The 23,222-nt window shown below is 45.4% G+C and overlaps 1 protein-coding gene across 3 annotated transcripts in view; it reads right to left on the bottom strand.

The window, feature by feature from the left end:
* The window catches only part of ADGRF5 (adhesion G protein-coupled receptor F5), a 96,362-nt gene that overhangs the window by 8,944 nt on the left and 64,196 nt on the right, over positions 1-23,222 (bottom strand). The window contains exons 7-16 of one of the 3 annotated variants that reach the window (XM_053286699.1): positions 18,688-18,746; positions 18,007-18,158; positions 14,695-14,898; positions 13,418-13,633; positions 9,088-9,249; positions 8,093-8,317; positions 7,617-7,829; positions 5,036-5,188; positions 1,678-1,871; positions 546-725 (exon numbers count right to left, since the gene is read on the bottom strand). In XM_053286699.1, the coding sequence (XP_053142674.1) occupies positions 546-725; positions 1,678-1,871; positions 5,036-5,188; positions 7,617-7,829; positions 8,093-8,317; positions 9,088-9,249; positions 13,418-13,633; positions 14,695-14,898; positions 18,007-18,158; positions 18,688-18,746 (1,758 nt within the window). The remainder of the gene's footprint in view (positions 1-545; positions 726-1,677; positions 1,872-5,035; positions 5,189-7,616; positions 7,830-8,092; positions 8,318-9,087; positions 9,250-13,417; positions 13,634-14,694; positions 14,899-18,006; positions 18,159-18,687; positions 18,747-23,222) is intronic. The other 2 variants (XM_053286700.1, XM_053286701.1) reach the window with 2 other exon arrangements.

Genomic DNA, 23,222 nt, shown 5'->3' with positions numbered 1-23,222 from the left:
ATCAGAGCAGCTTTTGGGGACTGATATGACTTGTGTAAACTTGGCAAGGGGCTCCTCTATTCAGACTCTTTGCAAAGCTTACAAGAAGCACAAGGAGAGAAGAGGGGGCTGCTAGCAACCTTCCCTTCTCCCTGCCCCCAATGCACTGGCAAGGCTTGCAAGGGCTGGTTTTGAGAGGGGGTGGCCCCCACCTGGGGCAGGAGGCAAGGCAACAGGTTGCACTTCTTTGCCTCAGGCACACACAAAACCTTGGGCTGCCCAGACTCCCAGTTTTGCCCAAGCCACCAAAGGCCATATTCCCAGCCTGAATTTGTCATACCTTTCAGTATCTGAAACAGATTCAGTGGAGAGTACTTTGCAGACACAATGGCAACAGTGAGGAGAATTTTATTTTAGAAATCTCTGCTGCCATGTGCCAGTGTCATCTTGAATAAGGTGACTTTTTTGCCCGTTACCCCTCACACTTCTAATCTTGATGTTAACCATTCACAACAGACTTCCATCTAGTGCTGGTGAAAAGAGACCATCAGCTTCTTAGAACTTACTTCCATGGTCTCCTGCTTTGCATCTGCTGGTATGACTGAAATCAAATTCAGGATCTCAACAACAGCTTTCAGGTTTGCAGTTGAATTCTTTATATCTTGCTGTTCCTTCTTCACAGTGCTATTCAGACGTCTAAGGTATTCAGGCAACTCCTGCACTGAATCAGGACTGGACGCCAAGGACTAGAATTAAAATTAAATGTAGCAAACACAAATAGAATTCCACTTGAGATGGTCCTCATCAAGATTGTAAACCACCCATTTTTGGGCTGCACAGACAATAATCACTGTGAGGATTGCCACCTTTTCCTAACTGGCCCTATCCAATCCCAGCACAGTATCCCTCCAGTGGCTGTTGTTGGTGTCTTTCTTATGCTTCTTTTTTAGACTGTGAGCCCTTTGGAGACAGGCAGTCATTTAATTAATTAATTTCTGTATGTAAACTGCTTTGGGAACTTTGGTTGAAAAGTAGTGTATAAATACTCGGCATATTCGTATATTCTTGAATGTTGATAACATTCTTCTCTATGACAGAATTGGGAAAGCATGCCACCAGTCTGTGCCTTTAAGTCAAGCAATATTGTCAGAAACCAATTGGGCCTAGAGGGGAAAAATATCATTGAAATGTTCATCCACATTGCTCCACTTTTCATTAGGATCTCCTGTAAATCTCTCTACCTGTGTACACTAAAATCACCTGCGTGATATAGCTCAGCCTCATGCCGGTTTGTTTGGATCCATCTTCCAATGACTTCAGTGGGGCTGACTCCCAGCTCAGCATGAGGCCTGTGCAAATATTTGGCTCCAAATAGCTGCAGCCAATTAATCTGCATAGCCCTCTTGGCACTTTGTGGAGGTAGTTGTCCTCACCACTCACCTCTGCACAGAGCAGTCCTGGCCAGAGTGCCTGGGAGGAGGTTTAGTCCTTCCCAGTGCCCCATGCATGGCTTCCCAAATGCCACCGTGCTCTCATTCTCTTTGGGTGCTATACACAGTACCGCTCTGCCTAGAGGTGAGTAGTGGGAGCAGTCACTTTGGTGTATGCCACTGAGGCCGTGCTACTACAGTATTTACAGTTGCAGCTGAAGGCTATTGTAAAAAGAGATGGAGGACACAGACTGAGGGATATGCTTACCTCAGCAGAACTGAAAAGGTTATTAATTTCGACAGACAGGCAGTTGTTTCTAGCAACTCTCCATTTTGAACTGTCACACAGATAGGTGATGTCTCCTTTGACAAGGTTGTTGGCCTGTTGCAAGCAAGGCTTTGTGACCACAGTTCCATTCTTTCCAACACCAATTTCTGAGCAATTGCAACTTACATCCTTCGCTATGGAAAAAAGAGGAAGAGAAAGAAAAGTGTCTCATCTCTTGATACACACTTATAGGGTTAGAAGCAACACAGAAATATATGTCCAGTTCTCTGGGTTCCCTGCTCCTGCTTATATAAGGGATCGTTTAAGGGATGTGAGTAGTTTTCTTCAGCTAAGGAGAAAGGGTTAAATGGGTGCTGTAAATTCGGAGCCTTACCTATGACCATTTTCGCCACTAATTTCTGCAGAGAAGATGACAACCTTCATTTCAAAATCTTAGCTGGTTGCAGCTACCACTCTGTCTGTGGTTGGATATCAGCATGCCAGATGATAGGCTGTTATCAAGGGTTATAGAAGGGCTGGATTCTTGTGTTTCATTATTTTAAAAGCTACATTCATGTAGTTCCAGAGGTCGCAAGCAAAATGTGCGGGTAGCATTTTGCCCAATTGTTCAGGAAAAAGTAGGCCTACGCCTGCTTCCCACTGCTCTGGGAAAGCTACTCTTTTAAGGGATGTGGAACTGACCAATGGGGATGAAAGAAGCAATTGCTTGTGGTAGTTGCCTAGAATATGGTGGAGAGAACTCTTCCATGGTTTGGGGTATCATTCCTCTACACTGTCATTGTCTTCTCACAAAAGCTATTATGTAGTCACTGAACATTCAAAGAAGTTTGGCTCAGACTTGGACCTCTTGGGGTGGGGGGTCTGGTTTGAGTCCAAACCGGTTGAACCGGGCTGGTTCTGCACACCCCTACAGTATACAGAGCTAGACCTAGCTATAGCTTAAAATGACTGGCAGCTGTTCTCCAGAGTATCAGACTTCCCCGGTCATACCTGGAAATGCTAGGGATTGAACCTGGGACCTTCTGGAAGCAAAGCATAGTGCTTTGCCACTGCGCTATGGCCACTCCCAAAGTACAGTATATCTAGGTAGTTCCACTGGCACCAGTGGCATTATTTTCTCTGCAAGCACCTTGTTCTGGTGTGTGGACTATCTGTTTCTAGCACACTGTGGCTGGTTGGTCTAGGAGGAGCAGTTGCCTTGCACACATCTTGCCTTGCACCTGGGAATTAAGAGACTGATTGCTTAATCTTTGCTCTTTGCAGCTTTAAAAATGTTGTTAATCCTATTAACTCTAACGTGAAAGACTGATTTCTTTGACAGTCTAAACAGGATGGTTGTAAATTCCAATCATCTTCGTCGCAAACAGTGCAATGGGTGAGATGGAGGTGAATGTAATACTTCTACATACAAGGAGGAAAAGAGGCTCAGGTTCCACCCTGGAGTGGGTGAGACAACATCCTCTTACATAATGAGTGTGTAACTTAGTGCACAGGGTTGTAGTATAACAACACGTGTTGGGGATTAACCACAAGAACAGCTCCACTAGACCCTACCCACCACCCCTTCATTTTGCAGTGTTCAGTTCTGATGACTGCCCCAGAAGATAAAATTCTTCTACCCAAGAGGCCAGTAAAATACTGGGTGGCAATCTTAAATGCCTCCCATATTGTTGGCATTGTTGGCATCATATTGTTGGCATATTGTTGGCACCACCCATATTGTTGGTTATAAGCAATATGGCTATGTAATGTTCTGTAGGAAAGGCAGTCTTCTTGGGCTAAGCCTGTAGCCTAGTTTGCTCTAGCTCAAGAATTCACTCCATTCTGGGGTTATCCCTGTCCTTCTTTTGTGCCCATGTATATAAGGCTCATTACTGTGATGGTGGACCCTGGTGGTGATCTTCCGCTACCAAGATCACTTCTGCACTTGGGGAGTTCTCCTGGCTGAAAAGAAAAGATTCTCCAGCATGGTGGATCCAGGGGCAAAATGAAACAAGAGAGCAAGAAAGCATCTCATTCCTTGGTGCTATGGTAAGCTGCTAGCTAATCACATATACATTTCCAGGTTTCTACGGTCCAGGCTGCAAAGTTCTGAACAAGTGCGGAGTGAACTGCTGAACCTCTTCCCTTAGTGACAGCCTGGCACAGGAAGGTTGGCAGCAGCCCCAGAACAAGGGTGTGAGGGTGGGCACTGCATCCCCCTTGTTGCCCCTGAGTGTCTGTGGCAACATGCCTGTGCCAACATGCCAATGCAGGGAAAGTGTGCCCGGTAGCCTGATTCCCCAGCCCATGAGCCAACGTTATCTTCCCCATTCTCTTGCTGCCTTCTTTACCTGCCTACTTGCTGCCAAGGCTTGGCCTAATTCAGACAGAAGCCAAACCAATTCCAGATGAAGGCAGAAACAAACCACTCAGGTCAGGGCAGAAACAGACCACCCACACCCTAGAATGTATCTTCCTTTTGAAGGCAAATTTGCATGACTCCCAGAAAAGAAAAAAATCTTCAGGTACTGCAATTTCTCTCTACTGTATATATATCTCCATGCCTGGAATTAGAAGTCCTCATAAAGTATCCACTTTTTTTTTTAATAGGACAGTTGCCTGACACACAGCAATTTAGCATCTCAAGCTTTTCCCGTAATCTCCATAGCAGCTAAATTTCTGCAGCTTCAGCATGTAGCAGTGGTGGAGCAGGGACGCCAGCAGCCTCTGTCTAGCCAGCCACCTGAGGCCCCTGTTGCCCCAGCCATGCCCCCTGTGTCTGGCCACATTAGCAAATGGGGCAGTGCCCCCATTTGCAAAAAAAACTTGGGCCATTGCTGCATTTGCAGCATGTTGGGAAACACCTCTCTCTGCTCGTAAAAGCAGAGTGACGCATTCCCAGTCAGTCTGGGAACCCAGTGCTGGCTGAAACTTTTCACAAATGGCTGCAAGGAGGAAAACAAGGGGTTCCTCTTCATACTTTGAATGTTAACTTTCCCATTGATTGAGGAGCAGGTGCAGAGCAGCAGAAGCAATTGAATAGGACACCACAATCCACCCCATCTCTCTCCAACGTAATTTGGTGTGCTCTCAGACACAAAGATGGCAGACAAGCAGAATAGATCACAAAGACCTGGCATCGACAAGTGGTCAAATATATTTCCACGGCATCTTCCTCAACTTCTGTGATATGTGTCAGGAGCAAATACAAAACGATTTGTAGTCCAAAAATAGTGTGCTTGCTGTGCATAACAGAATACATGCATAATATACAATTAGGATGCACAAATTTGGTGAACTGGGATATAACAACCCAACAGATTTCATGGGTGATTATTCATATTCTCTCCCTTACCTGACACAATGTGTAGGATCATAGGTGAACTCTGGACACTGCTACCAATTTCATTAGTGAACTCACAGTATGCCTGTAAAACATGGCCTGTAGAACTGCAGTGATTAACCACTGTGTAGTTGTAGCAGTTGGCGTTGTCTTTCTCTCTGCTCTCTGTCGAGGAAGGTTTTGTATAGAACAAGGTAAGATTTCATCAGCTATGGAAAAGAAGCTTGTTTCCTACTCTTTTAAATCCAAACACCAACCAAGATTAGCATGTGCTGGAAAAGGATGGGGAGACAAGCCTCTTGGCACCTATGCAAGTTTTGTGCCAAAATCTGATGGAAAGTTTATTAGACTGAAATCCTGAAGAGAACCTGGGTGGGTTCAACCAAGTATGCGAATGGACCCCAAAAGAACCCACCACCACCACCACATCATAACCTAAAAAGCTATGCTTTAAAAGTATGCATAGACTTTGGAAAATTATCAAGTCTATGGATGGTGGAAGTATGCAATAACTCCAAACAGCATGGAATACAAAGATAATATAAAGAAAAACGTTTAATAAGCAATCTCATTTAACACATCAATGTGAGCATTGTATATTTAAAAATGTAAATACATGTTAACTGTGAAAAACATGAGTACAGAATAACAACTTTGTATAATAAGCATTTGTAATTAACCTTACTACTGAGGCCCGCAAAACAAATATACAAGGAACATCAAAACTCGAAGATCAGTCCTCCATAAGATGACCTTCTGAGTATCTGAACATCCAATGTAAATTAAAGAGGAATCCAGTTGTCCTTGAATCAAGTAAGAATGTAAGTTTCATAGCTTAAGGGGAGTTGGCATCAACTGCAAGTCATATATAGGGAATGTCTTTCCTTATCTACTGTAGCCAGGGCCAGGGCTACCATTAGGCCAACTAGGCAGTCGCCTAGGGCACAGACCTCAGAGGGGCGCAGAGTGTATCAAATCAATCAAAATGATTTGTGTGTCAACATATTTTCTTTTGTATTTGAGAAAGATAATAAAAAATTGATGTATTACCTATTCTTGCAATTTAAAATAAGTCTAGCGGTTTTTTCTACAAAACATCTGTTTTTGAAAATCGAAGTTGAAATGTTGGGGTGTGTGTGCAAGTACTTCACTTTGCCTAGGGCGCAAAGTAGTCCGGCACCAGCCCTGACTGTAGCCGCATGCATTTCAGCCTATACTGGGCCTTCTGCAGTGGAAACCTTGTAGTTCTCCAGGCAGCACCTACGCTATCATGTGGAACCAGGAGCTTGGTTTCCAATTACTATGATTTCCAAAATTTCTTATCGACTTGGATGTCCTGCCCACATGGCTTTGAGCTTGTGTTTTCTATTCCCAAATCCCAATAAGGTGGGAATACGACTACCCTGTAAACTAGCTCTGAGAATGCTGGTGAATCTTTCAGGGTCCTCCTGCTGATAAATCCTAAGTTGTAATTGCTCAGGTAAATGGCTCCTGCTTAGAAGCTGCGGTGCAGAAACTCTGCTGGTGGTGGCTGCTCAGTGTCACATGCCCCTCATTTTCTCACCTCCCCCCCCCAAAAGTATTCAAAAGTGGACTGTGCTTTTTGGGGGTTAGGTGGCAGGCACAGGACCCAAGAGAAGCTGCCATGAGACTGCTCCATTCTGCCCATCCTACCACCCTCATTCTTCTGCAACAAGCTGATATCTAGCTTTTCCTATGCCATTTCGAGCATTTTACAAACAGGGCTGTTACCTCAAATCTCTGCCGGTAGAGAGAGTGTGACTTTACCACAAAGTCCATACATGGGAACATAGGAAGCTGCCATATACTGAGTCAGACCATTGGTCCATCTCGCTCAGTATTGTCTACACAGACTGACAGCGGCTTCTCCAAGGTTGCAGCCAGGAGTCTCTCCCAGCCCTATCTTGGAGATGCCGCTAGGGAGGGAACTTGGAACCTTCTGCATGCAAGCAGGCAGATGCTCTTCCCAGAGCGGCCCCATCCCCTAAGGGGAATATCTTACAGTGCTCACACATGTAGTCTAGACTCTCATTCAAATGCAAACTAGGGCAGACCCTGCTTTGCAAAGGGGACAATTCATGTCTGCTACCACAAGACCAGCCCTCCTGCCCCCTCCCCCCAATGGGCTGAAGCAAGGAGGTAGTGACAAGAGGACTGAAGGCAGGTGCTCCCTTAAGCTCTGGGTGCTGTTGTGAGCATGCACAGCATTATCCTGGAAAGTTAGGAACCAAGGGGAACCACGTTCCCCAGAGCCTCTGGGTGCTGCTGTTCCTAATCATGGCACTGTCTGAGATAAGGCAGGCACCCCCGGCACCCTCATGTTAAGTCAAGAAATGGGGCGTGGCTTGCGTTTTAGGCCAACTCCTCCAATTAGGAGTTGGCCTAAAAGCTGAAGGGACGTGGTCCAATCCTAATGGATCAGGAGCAGACAGTATAAAGCTGGTAACCAAACCCACTTCCCTTCATTCTGGATTTTACCTCATCTGCAAGTCTTTCTTCAAAATGTGAAAGCTAGATTTAAAAGGAAACACACACACACCCCACCGCCCGGTGCCCTTCCTTGCTTTCTTACCTGCCATAATATTCATTTGTGGGATATTGAACTTCACTGTGTAATTTCCCCTCTTGCTTGTGCAGCACTTCAGAACCTCAGCCCCTGGACAAGTGAAGTCTGCTTCGACCGGACTTCTGATGATATCATTTTTCAGCGGCAGAGGAAAGACTTTCATTATCGTGTTTGCAGAGCTGTTCACAACATTTTGGAAGAAGGTGCAAATGTAGATCCCTAAAGACAATGTAACCAACATGGAGTTTTTAACTGACAGCACTGAAGTGATGATACTTGCAAACAAATGAGCATGAGGCCACTTGAAAGCAGTACTGCCATCTACTTAATGCTATACACGCATGCATGCAATGCAAACCTGGGAAATGCATCATAAGGAGGTTTTATTTGCAGAGTGATTTGGGTAACAGAATGTCATGTTTTGCTCTCTGACCACTGTAGATGGGCAGGCGTCGGGGGTGGAGGTGCATATCTTTACTCACCATTCCAGCGCTGGTTAGCACTGTGTACAGTTAGGACAGACTCTACTCCTGTTTCAGTCTCCGTGGTGGTGTACCAGATCCTGTCCACGTTCCTAGTAATGTTTTGAGCCTGGATTTCCCAAGTGACGTCGTCATGATTGTTCACATTACTTTTGCAACTTAGAGAGAACGGGTGTCCCTCAGAAACTATTCCATTGGTGCTAGACATGATGTTTACATGTGCTGCTGAAATATAAAATACAGGAGATGCCGATTATCACTTGCTCATGAATACAGTATCACAGGTAGGACTTGCAGGGAAGCTGGACCACATTCTTGTTCAGCATGTAGATCAGTTCTGATAATAGTGCGATTTCAGTAAAGAGGTACACATCACCCCATGATCCGCCTGAATAGTGCCTTGCTTTGCATTCGTGATCCTGACTTTCATTCTTCCTTATTGGAGCCTCCCTCTTTTGTATTTTTAACACAGTTTGGAACAAAGGCTACCCTACCTCATTAAAGTCTCCTTCTAATTTCAAGGGTGGAGACCGTTTCTGATTGTGCACAACTCTGGATACTTTCCAGTCTTGCGTGAAGGTTCTCCACCTGTTTGGGGCCTATGGTATCCAATATTTATACAAACAACAGGGTCCCCACACAATTCAAAACCCTAAATCACAATGCCCAAACTTAATCATACACAAGCTCTCTCTCCCATTGCCCAGGCTTCCTAGTCTTTGTACCATTACCCACAGCCTTCAGCCTTCTGCATTGCCTTAGCTACAGTATTTCACATTGTGTCTGTTACCACTCCAATCCTTCCCCAAGTAACTCAAATATTGTAATTAGAAACATGTGCTAAGTAGAGACATTTATGAAAAACTGCATTACTTGAAAGGCTAATGCTAACCACAGCATTTCATTCTTCCTAGGCTAGGTTTGGCACTGATTGTATCGAATCCTGGATAGGTACCTACAGCCAGCAAATGTGGCATTCCCAAAGAGATGCTTACCCACTATATAGGTCACGTTGATGACTTTGCTGTTGCGAGCACCTTCGGCAGTGCTCAACTCACAGGTGTATGCTGTTGTGGTCCCAGACCTTTCTGCTGGGCAGTCAGTCACATTTGCCTGGAGCAGGTATTGAGTACAGTTGTGAGAGTCATTAATGGTTCCTGTAATAAAATGAGATGATAGTCAATGTAGTCTTCAGCTGTTACTGAAGGCTGGCCAACTCCTCAACTAAAACCCACACTTGAAGGTCCTGTCCAGTGTCTCTCTCTTCTTTCTTTGTGGGTAAAAACCAGTGTGGCAGTTCTGTGGTATAATCAACACTTAGAATATGTTCCCTCACTCCTAATAAAGACCTTGGGTTTGGGTTTGGGTCCAACACAGCTTTTAAATGTAGCATTTACCGAATGTAAATGCCCTCTGTAGCATTTACAGGAGAGGAGAGCTGGTCTTGTGGTAGCAAGCATGACTTGTCCCATTAGCTAAGCAGGGTCCACCTTGGTTGCATATGAATGGGAGACTTGATATGTGAGCACTGTAAGCTATTCCCCTCAGGGGATGGAGCCACTCTGTGAAGAGCAGTAGGTTCCAAGTTCCCTCCCTGGCTTCTCCAAGATAGGGCTGAGAGAGATTCCCGCCTGCAACCTTGAAGAAGCCACTGCTGGTCTGTGAAGACAATACTGAGCTAGATGGACCTGTGGTCTGACTCAGTATATGGCAGCTTCCTATGTTCCTATGCTCCTGTGTACTGCTGTTTTATGCATCATTTCCCCTCCATTCTCAGAGCTGTGCCAGACAACTGCTCACTGCTGTGCGCCTTCGTTTGTTACCTCTCCTTGCTCTTCAAGTGTGTCCTGGCCCCTGCCCCTGTTTCCAGTGGACTGCTGGTTTCCCAGCAATGAGAGCATTCCTAATGATGCTGCTGCATTTCCCTCCTGCTTGTGACTCAGTGGAGACTACAAAGGGAGCCAGAAGGCCCTTTCCCCCTCACTCTACAGGATGGCGGTTGGACCGCACAAGGCAGCAGTGTAATGGAGGGGATGGCAAGAGGAGGAGTGTGTTTCCACCAGGGGTGTAGCTATAATTGAGCAGATGGGTTCAAAGAACCTGGAGCCCCCAGCTCCTGAGGGCCCCCAGCCCCAGCCCTCCCTATTTTCTTCATTATCCCCCTCACTCCAAGGGGTCACCAGGGGGTGGAGTGAACATGGGCCCCCTCTCCCCAGCTATGCCTCTGGTTTCCACAGGAAAACCACAGAGCTAAAGCAAGTTGAGCTTTGGAATGGCAATTCTGCATGAGCTGTCCAGAACAGCTCATGCAATTGCAATTGAAATTGACTTCTCTGACTCCTTCCACTTCAGCTGAGGCACTGAGTGATTAGCAGAAGATAAGATATGCAAAAAGCTGTAGAGCATGAATGGTTTAGTTAAGTATGTGTTGTATTCAGTGTGATTTCAGTGCAAACTGACCTTGCAAAGGGATTTAGAAGACAGCATTTTGAGATCAAAATACCCAAATATCTTTGGGAGCTCAATGCAATTCCAAAGCTCTTGCTAAAAGCCATGGTATCAATTGTGTGGAGTAGCTTTTTGAGAAGCTGGTTAGGAAAGTTCTGAAATTACACAGGTGTGTCTTTCCAAAGGTTTAGAAAGAATCTCTTGACTTGTTCAGGGGTCTTTTGAAGAGCTATTTTGTTTTTCTTCTGATTTTTATGAGTTATAGTGGTGTCTAAGTTTTGTTGCCCAAGTTGAGCAGTCTAATGTAATTTAGGCCACAATGTAATTTGGTGGGACATGATGTCTAAGCTAGTGGTTCACAACTTTTGCCATTACAGGGACAGGTCATCCACATGGGACTACAGGAGACAAAAGGAGGGGGAAGGGGAATAACCCTGTCAATCTATTGACATCCCCAGGAATCTTAGTTGCTTCTCTCTTTCTTGTAACCATGTTTTTGTACTTTCTTAAATGAAGTGATGATAAATCTCAACAATTCTGAACAGTAGGCTGATTTGTTTGGGCTACGGCTCACTCCAGTTCAGTTAAATGAACATTTGAAGCTGTTCCATAGTACCAAGGCAGTTCATTGGTCTATCTTGCTATCTCAATTCTCAAATGACCTGTGGTCACTGTTCCATGGGGAGGGAGTGTTTTTATTGAAAGATTGCTTGAATGCACAAATGGGTTGTGCTGCTGTGCTAGTGCCACAGGGACAGGCTCCTGCCCACTGCAAAATTCTCAAATAACTGTGCCAAAAAATTAAGTGTCGTTGTTGTTCATCATTCTCTTCACTCTTTCAACTTGTTTATGTGGGGCTTCCGGGGCAAAACTGTGGGTTGGGTGGCAGTGCGCCAAGGGTGGTGCATCCAGATTCCAAATAGGGCAAAGGGCTGATTTCTTAGGAATTTTTGAGGTTTGCATGTCTTTTAAGATTTTTCCCCATAGGGAATAAAGGAGGTTTCAGCAGCCCCATAACTCCACCTGGGGGGCACTGGGATGGTCCGAAGTGAGTGGTGGTATAGTGCACAGAGGGTGCCAACCACCCCCTGCCCTGGATTGCTAACCCATTGGGGTACTGGGCTTTGTTGTTTCTGAAGTGTTGAGTTTAGGTTCTCTGGTTCCAAATGAGATTTTTAATGAATAGCCATGAATCCACTCTCATATGCTACTAGATAATCTACTCTCAGAACACCTCTAGAACAAAAAAAAACCCCTGTACTTCATGGGTTGGCAACCCATGTGGGTGGTTGGCACCCTATGTGCACTACACCGCCACTTGCTCTGGGCCACCCCAGTGCCCCTCAAGTGGAGCTATGGGACTGCAGGAACCTCCATTATACCCTACGTGGAAAATCTGAAAGAAGCGTAACGTCATTAATTCTTAAAAAATCAGCCCTTTGCCAAATTCCTCTGAAAAAATTGTGGTAGCTTCCTTGTACCAACTGGGCACTACCACCAACCACACTGCACTCTGGGCCACCCCTCCCCCGCCCTGCATGAAGCTATACTTTTCCTGAAACCTCCATCATACCCTATGGGGAAAATCTGAAAGACACGCAAACGTTAAAAATTCACCAAAAATCAGCAGTTTGCCCAATTCTTTTGAAATTTTTGTAGTAGTTTCCACTCATTGGGCAATATGGGCACCCCTACCCACTCTTTTGACCATGTGACCCATTTTAAAATCTGAATTAATTCGGATTCGGATTAATTCGGATACAAAACAAAACTGAGGTGATTTGGAAGGCTTAATTTCAGACAAAATACAAAATGGGGTTGGTTCAGATTTGGTACAAAACAAAACAGAAAAAATACAAAACGTGCAACCCTAGGATCCAGTGAGGATTCCCCTTTACAAGCAAAGGGGAATCCTGCCTTTAGAAAACCATGGGGCAGTATGGTCCCAGTAGTATGGCCCATGGGGTGGCAGTGCAGTTTCAGCCTCCGTACATGTGCGGAGGTCACACAAATGGCCTCCATGCAAGCACAGAGGCCTCAACTGTGCCACCACCGTGTGGGCCGCACTGCTGAGGAGAGCACTGGGGTTTAGAGGAGCCACTGCCACTGGTGCCTCTGGAGGTAATGTGCCCTCTCGCCACCCCTCCCCGATCGCCCTTAGAAGGCTTTTAAAAGGCAGGATTTTCCTTTTCTCATCCTCAGTTGATTCCCCTTTACAAGCATCACAGACTGGTGCTGCGGTTTGAATTCATTTTGAATTTGAACTAAAACAAACAGTTCCATGCACACCCCTACAATGAGGTCATGCACCCGACCTCTCTGGGGAGGGTGGGCAAGGAGGTAGGCTCCTGCCTGCCTCCCCACACGATCCCCCCCCCACCACACACATTAACTTTGCCTCTTGCCAAGGCACACGAGCAGCGCTGCTGAAAGCGGCAGAGAGGAGGAAGCAGTTGCAGCACTGCTGAAAGCAGCTGGAGGAGGAAGCCCTCTGGCATCCCTCAATGCACTGCATCAGAATTGCCATGCATTGAGAGATTCCCCATCAGCTGGGCACTCTAACCGCCTGGCTCTGTTTGTGCATGGGCTGCAGCAGGCAGCTTGAGCACATACACGACTGGTGAACCAAGGCCAGTGCGCCCTTTTGCCTGGGTAAAAACCTGGGGGGAAACCTTGGGCAACCTTGTGGGGCAGCCCCGGAATCGGCCCCAATCCCAGTGCTTCAAATGAGCAGCCCTACCCCAGTAGGGCTGCGTAAGCACAGGTAGGGCTGCTTGTGTGAACAGCCTTAATAAACAGGAGTTCTGTAGCTATGCAAAGGCCTAGGGAACGGAACAGTCACAACTAGAAGCCAGGAGAGATTATTTTGCTTCATACCTGAAATATTTATTGCTCCATTTGGTCTCCAGTAAGGATGGAATATGTCAATCTCTCTGTCCGTGCAGCAGCTCAGTTCTTTTGTTTCCCCATTGCACACAATCACAACATCGTTTGATGGCACAATTTGGATTGGAGAGATTTCTATCTTCTGCTCAGCTTGGTACATGACAAATGTCTTATTATTCCATTCTGTAAAAGTGCAACTATAATTACCTGCAATAAAACCAAAATTGATTATGAATGGAGATTTTATCATAGTCCTTTGAAGCAGTTGTTCTCCAACAGGGTCCATCTCAGCTCGCCAAATGAGTTGTCTGTCTCAACTCTACAATATGACTTGAGAAAAACAACCATCACCCTAAAACATATATCTCGTTGGTCTTACTTTAGATTATTGACTATGCAGCAAGTCAATGATATAGAAAAAAATAATAATGAAATCTAAAGTAAGGCAACTTCTGTGTAACTGGAATATTTTAAATTCTAAAGGACCATTAGCACCTCTTTCTCTGCATGAGTCTGATGGTGAAGTTGTATGGCCCACTCCTTCTCCTGGTAACCCTTGAGACCACATGGTGGCAGGAGGAGTGGCTTGCCTGCCTTCAAGCGTGACTCACTACCATTTCCATATGGGATGGCAAAACTTAGCTAATGTGAATGAGAGTAGCAGCTAACAGGAAGATGAGCTAAAGGGCTATATTAGAGAGGAGAATAAAGCTGTGAATGGCCAGATCCACTGCTGCTGCCTCCTTCGAGTCCTGGTTGCAGCAGAACATTAACTATTAAGGGCACTTTTCAGGCATAATGATATCTCATGAACATAGGTCTTTGGAAACTGAGTGGGTCATAGTTCAGGATTGAGTGTGTCCTAGTCCTGGAAGGATGTCAGGAAGGGATTCATTCTGTGTTTAACCATCAAACTCTGGTCAAAGGAAGGAACTACACAGTAATCAACCACCTAGAGCAGGAAGAAAGTTTATTGTCAGCAATATGCTTGAACAGGTCACATGGTGTTGTCTGACTCGATTAAAGATTCCAGGTCAGTCTTGCTCATTAGCCAGAGCAACAAGGGGCAGTGGTGGCTGCTGTTGCTGCTGCTCTTTCTCCTCCTCCTCCCTCCCACATCACAGTTTGGCTTTTTGACTTCACCTTGCCTGCCCCCATCATACCCCACCTTGATAGAAGGGGGTCCTGACATGTAGATTGCCCTGTGGTTTGACTCATTATAGAGTTTCTTATGCTCTTGACTGATATATTTTTCTGTTTAGAATTACCGGCCTCATTCCATGTAATGCTTGTAATTTTCAGTCTTGACACCGCCATTCCATTCACTATTTCGCTAGTTATAGTATGCCTGGTGCTGTTGGAGCCTGGAACATGCCACGTCACATTGGTTGAAGCCGATTTTGACTCACATTTCATCATTACCGTATCCCCTTTGAAAATGTTTTTTGGGGAAAAGGAGAAATTTGTTTGACCTGGCATGACAAAAAGAGAAGTTTTCAAAACCAATGGAAAAATTAGTATTACTTCACTATCCAAACGATCCAGAGTGCCACTCATCCAGTATACTTCCTATGCACTTCACAGCACACTTGGAGGTATTTTGAACACACTCAGGAAAATCTTTGAAAACTGGGTTGAAAAATCTAAGGTATGGCACTGACTGCAAAGATGATTGCAGCCCAAGTGAAATGTGCTTCCTTTCTTTAGGAGGGTCATGGATCCAAAGTTTGGGATTGGACTTACCATAAGTATTCCTTCTCTTTGGCAGTAAAAGTATTGGACATCCTGATTTAGGGTAACTCACCCCATCATGTTCTGGAAGAATTCTATGAGTGCAAATGTGCTCATATACTTGGGGTGTACAGGGTGTGGGGAAGGATCCTTTTCTCCAAATATGTTTGCTTTCATATCTAATGATCCTGTTCATGTCTATTTTCGTTTGTGACAATCATATTTGTGATGTCACAAAAATAATGCATTTTGTTTCCTAATTTGTCCATTTCCATCCCCATTGGCTTCAATGAGGCAACTGCTTCCATTTCTCCTATCTATAATTTCTCAGTTTTCCAGCTAATCTGCATGAAGTTTGCCTGCATTTGAGGACACTTCCAAAGGATCATGCCAGCACCAAGGGGTTCTATTTTATACACCACTGAAGAGGATATACCTATTATAAGCTCCACATTTATTTCAGTGGAGAATCATCTCCAGTTCTTCTCCATTTGCCATTTTGCAAATTTGCCCCCTGAACAAGCTAACAGAGAAGCACCCAAATATGAAGAAGAAACAAGAAATATATCTGAAATAATGCCAAAGTTTCTTTGGTGGGAAGAATATTGTACTTGTTTTGCAAGTAAAAATCTCCAAGGCAAGCAGCACAAATACACAAAACCCCAGTTTGCTGGGAAAGAATTGCATCAGATAAAGTCAATCTAATCCCACTGCTCCCCAAACCCACAATATATAAACCTTCAATAAACTGGGAAAAATAAATGAAAAAACTTTTTTCTCACACAAGGCAAACATCTGCAATGGATTAATAGAGAGTAATGCCAAGAAGCACAGTTATGGCAAAATAAAAGCAAAGGCAAAGTAGAATTAAAGTGTGTGTGTGTGTGTGTGTGTGTGTGTGTGTGTGTGTTTCAGAAAGCAAAGCTCCAAGCATAGCCTGCAACACTTCTCCCTTCCTTCAAATCCTGACTAGAGCCAACTCAACCAGGCAAAGTGGAGAGGCACTACATGTGTTTTATTTTTCTCAATATCCCTCCCATTGCAACTCTTGTCATTGAGGCTGGAATGTTTATGTCTCAAGGCCTATTGGATTCTTGGACGCTTTGGTGAGAATGTGTCCGTTTACAATTGGAGACTTTACATCCCCCCTGCTATCTCTCTAGCCTCCCTCCATGGCTGCTGAGTTGATGAAGGAACACAGACACAATCAGACTTGAATGCTGAAATGGATCACTGCTCCCTCCAGAATGGCTGTGAACATTGTATTCAGCTCAGACATGTGCCAAACAGAATGAAATGGGTTCTCCTTGTTAAGTGTTATTGTTCATCCCAAAACAGATGCATACCCCTGTTAAACACATACGTTGAGGGAGGTACCCTCTACCAATGGAATGACAAGTTCCTTGAATAAAAATATTGGGAACATAGGGCTGGCCCATCCACTAGGCAGAACTAGACAGCCACCTAGGACACCAGTTCTTAGAGGGCACTGTAGTTCCCTGGACAGAAGTTGAATGGGCAGGTCTGCCTCCTAGATGATCTCCCTTGACTTGCTTTCCCCCTCCTGCCCACCCAGCACCCTCTGTCCCTGCCCCCTCCCTACCTTGCTGTGTTCTGTGGCTACTGCGGCTGCTCAGGTGGGAGTCTCCGTCCTGATTTTTCAAGTGCTCAGACCCCCAAAAGGAAGTGCATGGTGAGCGTGTTGGTTGGTTTGATTGCAGCCGGGGCTGGTTAGTCATGGAGAAAAACTCCTAGCAGTGCTGTTAAATGCTGCCTCTCGAGGAGGCAGAGGATTTGGCTAGATCCTGAAGGTTTCAGGGCCTGAACTGTTGAGGGGAGGGAGGTGGCAACAATACAGACAGGGGGGGTGTCAAGTCGGCTCTGACATCCTCAACTCTTTGTCATATTCTCCACTGTATTCCCAAACCAGCAAGGGTGAGCCATCCACCTGTCATCCATGCAGGCTGATCAATTGACCCAGAAAATGAGCAACCTGTACAGCTCAAGTTAAAGCCGGGGGCAACACACTTCCCAGCTGGGAGAACACCAAAGTCAAACTTCACCCAGGGTGCCAAAAATCCTAGTGCTGGTCCTGTGGCAACAACTCCTACTGGCTCAGCAGAAGCAGAACTTGAAGATTCCATCAGTAACATCCACAGAAATGAAGCAATAAGAAGGTTCTGTAAGGCATTGTCCAAGCAGCAGGGGTGTAATGACATTTGAGCAAGGGAGGACAATTGTCCCTAGGCCCCAAGGGTCTGGGGGTCCCCCAAGGTTCTCCCTCGCCCTTGGCCAGGGCTCTCCCTTGCACCCTCCCACACTCAGTCAGCGAGCAAAGCGCTCAGCAGCTGGGAGCACGAGGCACACCCCTCTCCACTCCAGCCAGCATTTCATGCTGGCTGAGGAAGAATGGACTCTCCCACCTCCAGATATTGGCCCCTCCCCTGTGTCTGACTAAAGGAGCTTAATTTCAGCGATTCCACCAACCACGGACAGAGGGAAATGAAACTCTGCCAGGTCTGTCACAGCCCTATTCTGGGCACTGGCCCTGCCCCCTTGCATCTGACGTCAGACACAGGGGTGTGCCTTGAATACATAAAGGGACACCCAGGGGGCAGGGAAACCGCTGGTTGGACTTTGTCCCCTGGGCCCTGCCAAGTTCCCTATGCCCCCTGCCAAGCAACCATGACAGAGGGACATGAGGCAGCATTTGGTTACTCTTTCTAGAAAGGCAGCATAAAACCAGTTGAGCCTGAGCATATATTTATGTGTTATTCATTAAAGAAGAAGAATAGTGTTTGTATCATAAAACCAATAGTATGCATTAAGGCAAATAGATCAATATTTACCTCTGATGACTTCTGAATGTATTTCAAACGAAGTGTTATCTATTTTGTAGGTTGCATTTAAGGCTGCAGCTACATCTGTACTTGCATTTATAATTGGCTCTGTTGATGTTCCTTCATATAAAATTGAATACGTAACTCCAATGCTTCCAGGCCTATATGCACACAGGACATCATATGTAATGATTACAGGTCCATTATATAATAAATGGTACTTCATTATCTGTTTATAATAATGTTTCAGACCTTGTATATAATTATTTCTCTTAGCCACCCACCGTGGGGATGTGTGTCTTCGGGGCGGAACTCTCACATGGAACTCTCGCGACACACTGTGAGAGTTCCCGGCAAAGATGGGAGCAAGGACGGAGAAGATGGGGCCTGATTGGGAAGGAGCTAAACGAGGGAAGCGGCGGGTAGGCGCTCTCCTGTCCATGGAAATGTACAGGCTCTACATTAAATCCTATTCAGCATGTAAAGTATAAATGCTTTCTTCTGGCCTTCCTGCACAAAAAGATGTCCTCTACACTATATTATAATTTGTGGCTACTTAGTTATTACTCACACTTACCATTGTAAAATATAGTTAGTATTTAACGGTTTGGCCAATGTGCAAAGATTAAAGTAGCATTCTATTCCCTCCCACAATGTTCTTAAGTATAATGGGGGGGAAGTGTTTCATACCTGAACCCTGTAACAATTGCATATTTGAAGCCAGGTAAACGTTTGTAGCCCTCAGTAAACTGAAAAAGAAGGATAAAGTTCACAAAACAATTATGAGACAATGAGAACCTTATAGGAAATTGTACCATTCTTGATTTTATTTCATCCAGCAGACTGTGGACATGCTTACTCAAATTAATTTGGTATATGCTTTTAATAGCCCTGATCCCTTGCAATTCTCATTAGAAATTGATGGACCTCCTCCATCTATTCAGAATGGTTAATTCAAAACAAATTATGAATACATCCACTGAGCTTCCAAACTTAATTTTTATTCTTTTTAAGCAAATAATTTCTGAATTGACAAGGCCTCTGGGTCCTGTCATGCATCCAAAGATCTCATCAGGCATTTGACGCACCTTGAGTCTGTTCAGACCTAGCGTGTTTGGTGCACCTAGAGTCTACAGTAGGGGTGTGCGAGCCAATTCACACATACACACATAATATTTATTTGGTCATTTGACCAGCAGTTTTACAAATACAAACATTTCAAACATGAACTAAACATTAGAACGTGTTTTGCAGAGAATATAACAATATTTTGCCACAGTTCTAATTTTAACTTGATCGCAAAGAAAATAAAAACCTCAATAAGACATCATCTTCTCTTCCATTAAGATTTATCAAGAGAGGAGAAAGTAACTTTCCTCTGGCTTCATCATAAAACTACAATGTAAAAAGGCATGTGCTATTGTTTCAGCACAGCCCATGGTACAAGGACAAACACAATTTGCCAAAGGAATTCCTGCATATCTGCCAAACAGGACTGCAGACGGAAGAACATCTAACCTGGCCAGCATCATGGCTCGTCTATATTCAGGAATCCTAACTACCCGAAGATAGGGGGACAAATTGAATCCGCTCAGTTGGTCACCCAAGAACAGTCTTTTGGGTATCTGGGAGATTTCATACTGCAGCTCCATATCCATTAGGCGTTGAATAATTTGAGTATGAGCTCTGTCGTAACCGAGCTCCTGTATAACCCCTAATGAGTATCCACAGCGGGCCAGCTTATCAATGGCCTCAGTATGCCAGCTGACTTTAAAGGAGTCCTGTTTTATGAAAGCAACCAAACCCTCCTGCAAAAAATAAATTTTTAACCAGTAAAGGATAATAACTCTCCATAGGCATGTCTGGAGCCTAACCATTCCAACCTCTCTTCTCAGAGCCACCGTGGGGGCACATCGAGGAACAGCTGCAAGCCAATTCAAATTGAGCCAGGCTTGAGTTTGAGCCGGCTCAACTCAAAGGCTCACTCTTGAACATAAATTCACATAAAGAAGGAGGCTTTGAGTCGGGCCAAGCCCAGCTCAAGAACCCTGACTTGCGAGCCGGCTCAAGGGTATACTTGTAAAGGGGAATCCAGCAAGCACTTTTCCATGGTACATGCAGGGAGGTGAGGGAAAAGGTATTATTTACCTTAAAAATCAAGCTGCCAATGGAGGTCATGCACTGAGGTTACTTTAATGGTGGCCATGTGTGTGCAGAGACCCAATCTGCAGCCTGACCAGCCAGTCATTTGGGAAGCCGGGAGTGGAGGTTGGGGGAACCCAGCCTGTCACCTGTCTCAGCTCGAGTCCTATCCATATTCGAGCCAAACTAGGAAAACCAGTTCCATGTACATCCCTAGTCTACAGTTTTCATACAGACTCCACCATGCAGCCAAAATGAAAAATATTGCCCTTCCATATCTGATGGATTGATCCAGACCAGGTCAGGATATACCTCATCACTAGTGCTCACAAAAGAGTGTATCTCAGCTGGTTTGGGATGATGTTATGCCTTAATTGTTTACCCACATTGATGCTTTCAATTGAAACTAAGTTGAATGCTCTGGATAAGGCATGGCCACTATTAAAAGAAGATGTTCAAGGATAGTCCCTCCTGACATTCAACTATACACACAGCATTAGAATCTTGGCTTTCATCCACCTAAGTCAGGGCTGCTCAACTTTGGCCCTCCTGCAGATGTTGTCCTACAACTCTCCCAAATCCGGGGCGCTTTCCATATTAACCTCTACAACAGTGTCACAACGTATCTGCTAAGTGTGCTTCTGTACTTCCTGTGTTGTGACAGCTAGTGAGCAGGGTGCCATTCATATTTCGGATGCCTTGTTTCGGATTTTATTGCTGCAATTTAGTGCTATAACGCTGTATGTCCATTGCAAAAAAGTAGCTGTAATTTCCGTTGTCGATTCTGGGGATCGTTTTCAATTTGATCCTGCCAAGCCAAAGCATTTTACCACATTTGTAGTGGGTAATCTGGAAAATGCCCTGGCTATTGGCCACTGTGCCTGGGGATTAGGGGAGTTGTAGTCCAAAAACAGCTGGGGACTAAGTTGATCAGGCCTAAGAGAACTGCTTAAGAGAACTGTATCTTGCAGTGCTGCTAAATTGGGGCAGAAAAACATGTTTTAGAGAGGAGGGGTTTTAAGTGTTAAAGCTAAAATAGCTAAATAAATAAATTGTTTGATAAATAAATAAGTTGATAGCTAAAATAAATTGGGATGCAATCAGCTGAACACAAAATAAATTGGAATGCAATCAGTCAGTTAACCTTAAATCCTACAAGTATGTGTAAAAAAAAAAGGTTTGTAAATAATTCCCTCCAAAATAAAGCTCCTCGGCATCCCTACCAATGAATTGTTTTAGTGTCATCCCTGTTCACGTGAGCCAGCCATGTCTAGCACCAATGAATACTGAGCAGTGAATCTCTTGCAGAGAAAACTATTCAGTAGCCTGGTTCTCATGACTAGAAGTATTTCAGGAGCTGTTCATGCTCCCGTTTTGTGATTGCGTATGAGTAAAAAGCAAAGTAAGAGGTGGGGGAAGTGACTGTTTGTGAGGCTCCCACTGAGTCGAAGGGCCTTGTCCTACCCAGCAGCTCTACCAGCTGCTTAATGAGGCAGCATGAGCCTCGCAGATGATTACTTCCCTTCACCTCCTACCTTGCTTTTATAAGCACACAGTCACAAAGTAGGAGCATGGACAGCTTCTGAACTTGGGTAGGATGCTTGTCCTACCCATATAATAAACTACCCTAGTGTCTTAGATACTGCAGCTCTCTCCGTTCCCTTCAGCCAACAAATGTGGCAAACCGTTCCACCATCTGGATCTCTATCTTCATTGAACACCAGAGCTGCATTTAGAAATACCAAAATACTCTTGCCACTATGATGGGATGAATGAAAACCCCTGACAGAAACAGTCTCCAGGCTCCACAGTACCTGGCTCATGGGCCTTTCCATGTAGGCTCATCCCTCATGGCTGAGTCACCTTGGCCAAGACACACCTATAGCTGTATGGCTGAGGCTCCTCTTGGAGGACAGCTAGTTCATATAATTATGTTTGTGGCACTGACAGTGTGTGGTGGAAGCCGGGGCATAGGAAGCTGCCAGAGGCATGAGGACAAGACCCTGCCGGCGGCCCCCATATGATAGTAAATTTGCATGCACCCTGGCTACGCCCCGTGTCAATGTCATATACAGGAGGCACAGCAAATATCAGGAATAGGGCCACTCAGTTTTGCTCGTATTTCTCTCCAGTCAGAGCTGTGTTCCAGCCTGGCAGGGAGCTCTTTCCTCTTTCCTATCATGAACCCCAAGTCTGGTTCCATGCTCTCTGGGTTGGACTCTGAGGATTCAGTGGAGAAGGCAGTCATTAACCCCAAATCTGACTCCCACATGCCAGGGTCCAACACAAAGGAGGAGGAGGAGGAGGAGAGGAGTAGTTTGAGGGGCCTCTGCCTCCAACACCAGTGTCTCCCATGACTGCTGACCTTCTCAAGACTCCCCTACCCTTATCTTCAGACTTGGCAGATGCAGCAGAGGCACCAGGACCTGCACTAGCAGCTGCCCTGCCCTGCCAGAGGCAGTGCCGGGAACTGAGACAGGCCCTTTAAGTTCAAGGACATTCCAGGCTTGGGCAGGGCTGCTCCTCAAGCAGAGGCCTCAGTCTGCCTCTGCTTCTTGCTGAAGCAACTTTGTTTGTGGACGTGTTTGGCCTTGTACCTGTTCCCTGATTTGGGGGGTTCCTTGGCTTCTGACCCCTTGCTTGCTTTTGACTCTGACCTTGCCTGTTCCTGCTGGACTGATCCTTGGCTTCTGACCTCGGGCTTGTTGTGACTTTGGCTTGGTCTGTTCCTAGTTTGTTTCCTGCCATGCCTGACTTGCCCAGGTATGACATTTCCCTGGTGAGGGAAAGAAGAAAGAGCTCCCAGACAGGCTGGAATGCAGTGCTGACTGAGGAAAATCGGGAATAGGGCTGAGTACCCTATTCCTGTCATGCTCCCTGTGTCTGGTATGTTGATGCAGGGGGTGTGACCAGGACCCGGAAGAGGGTCCATTCAGATCCTCTCCTGCTCCCCACTAGTTAGCACTTCGTTCCATCACTGCCTTGCTGGGAGTGAGATAGGGAAAGAAGCTCCAGCCAGCCAGAATTGGAATGAAGCATCAGCTGGGCAGGTGAGGGCACGTGTCACCTCATGCTCCAGTCAG

Source organism: Hemicordylus capensis, chromosome 1, assembly GCF_027244095.1.
Source record: "Hemicordylus capensis ecotype Gifberg chromosome 1, rHemCap1.1.pri, whole genome shotgun sequence".
In the NCBI taxonomy this organism is placed as follows: Eukaryota; Metazoa; Chordata; class Lepidosauria; order Squamata; family Cordylidae; genus Hemicordylus; species Hemicordylus capensis.
This window is presented reverse-complemented; position numbering and strand designations above follow the sequence as displayed.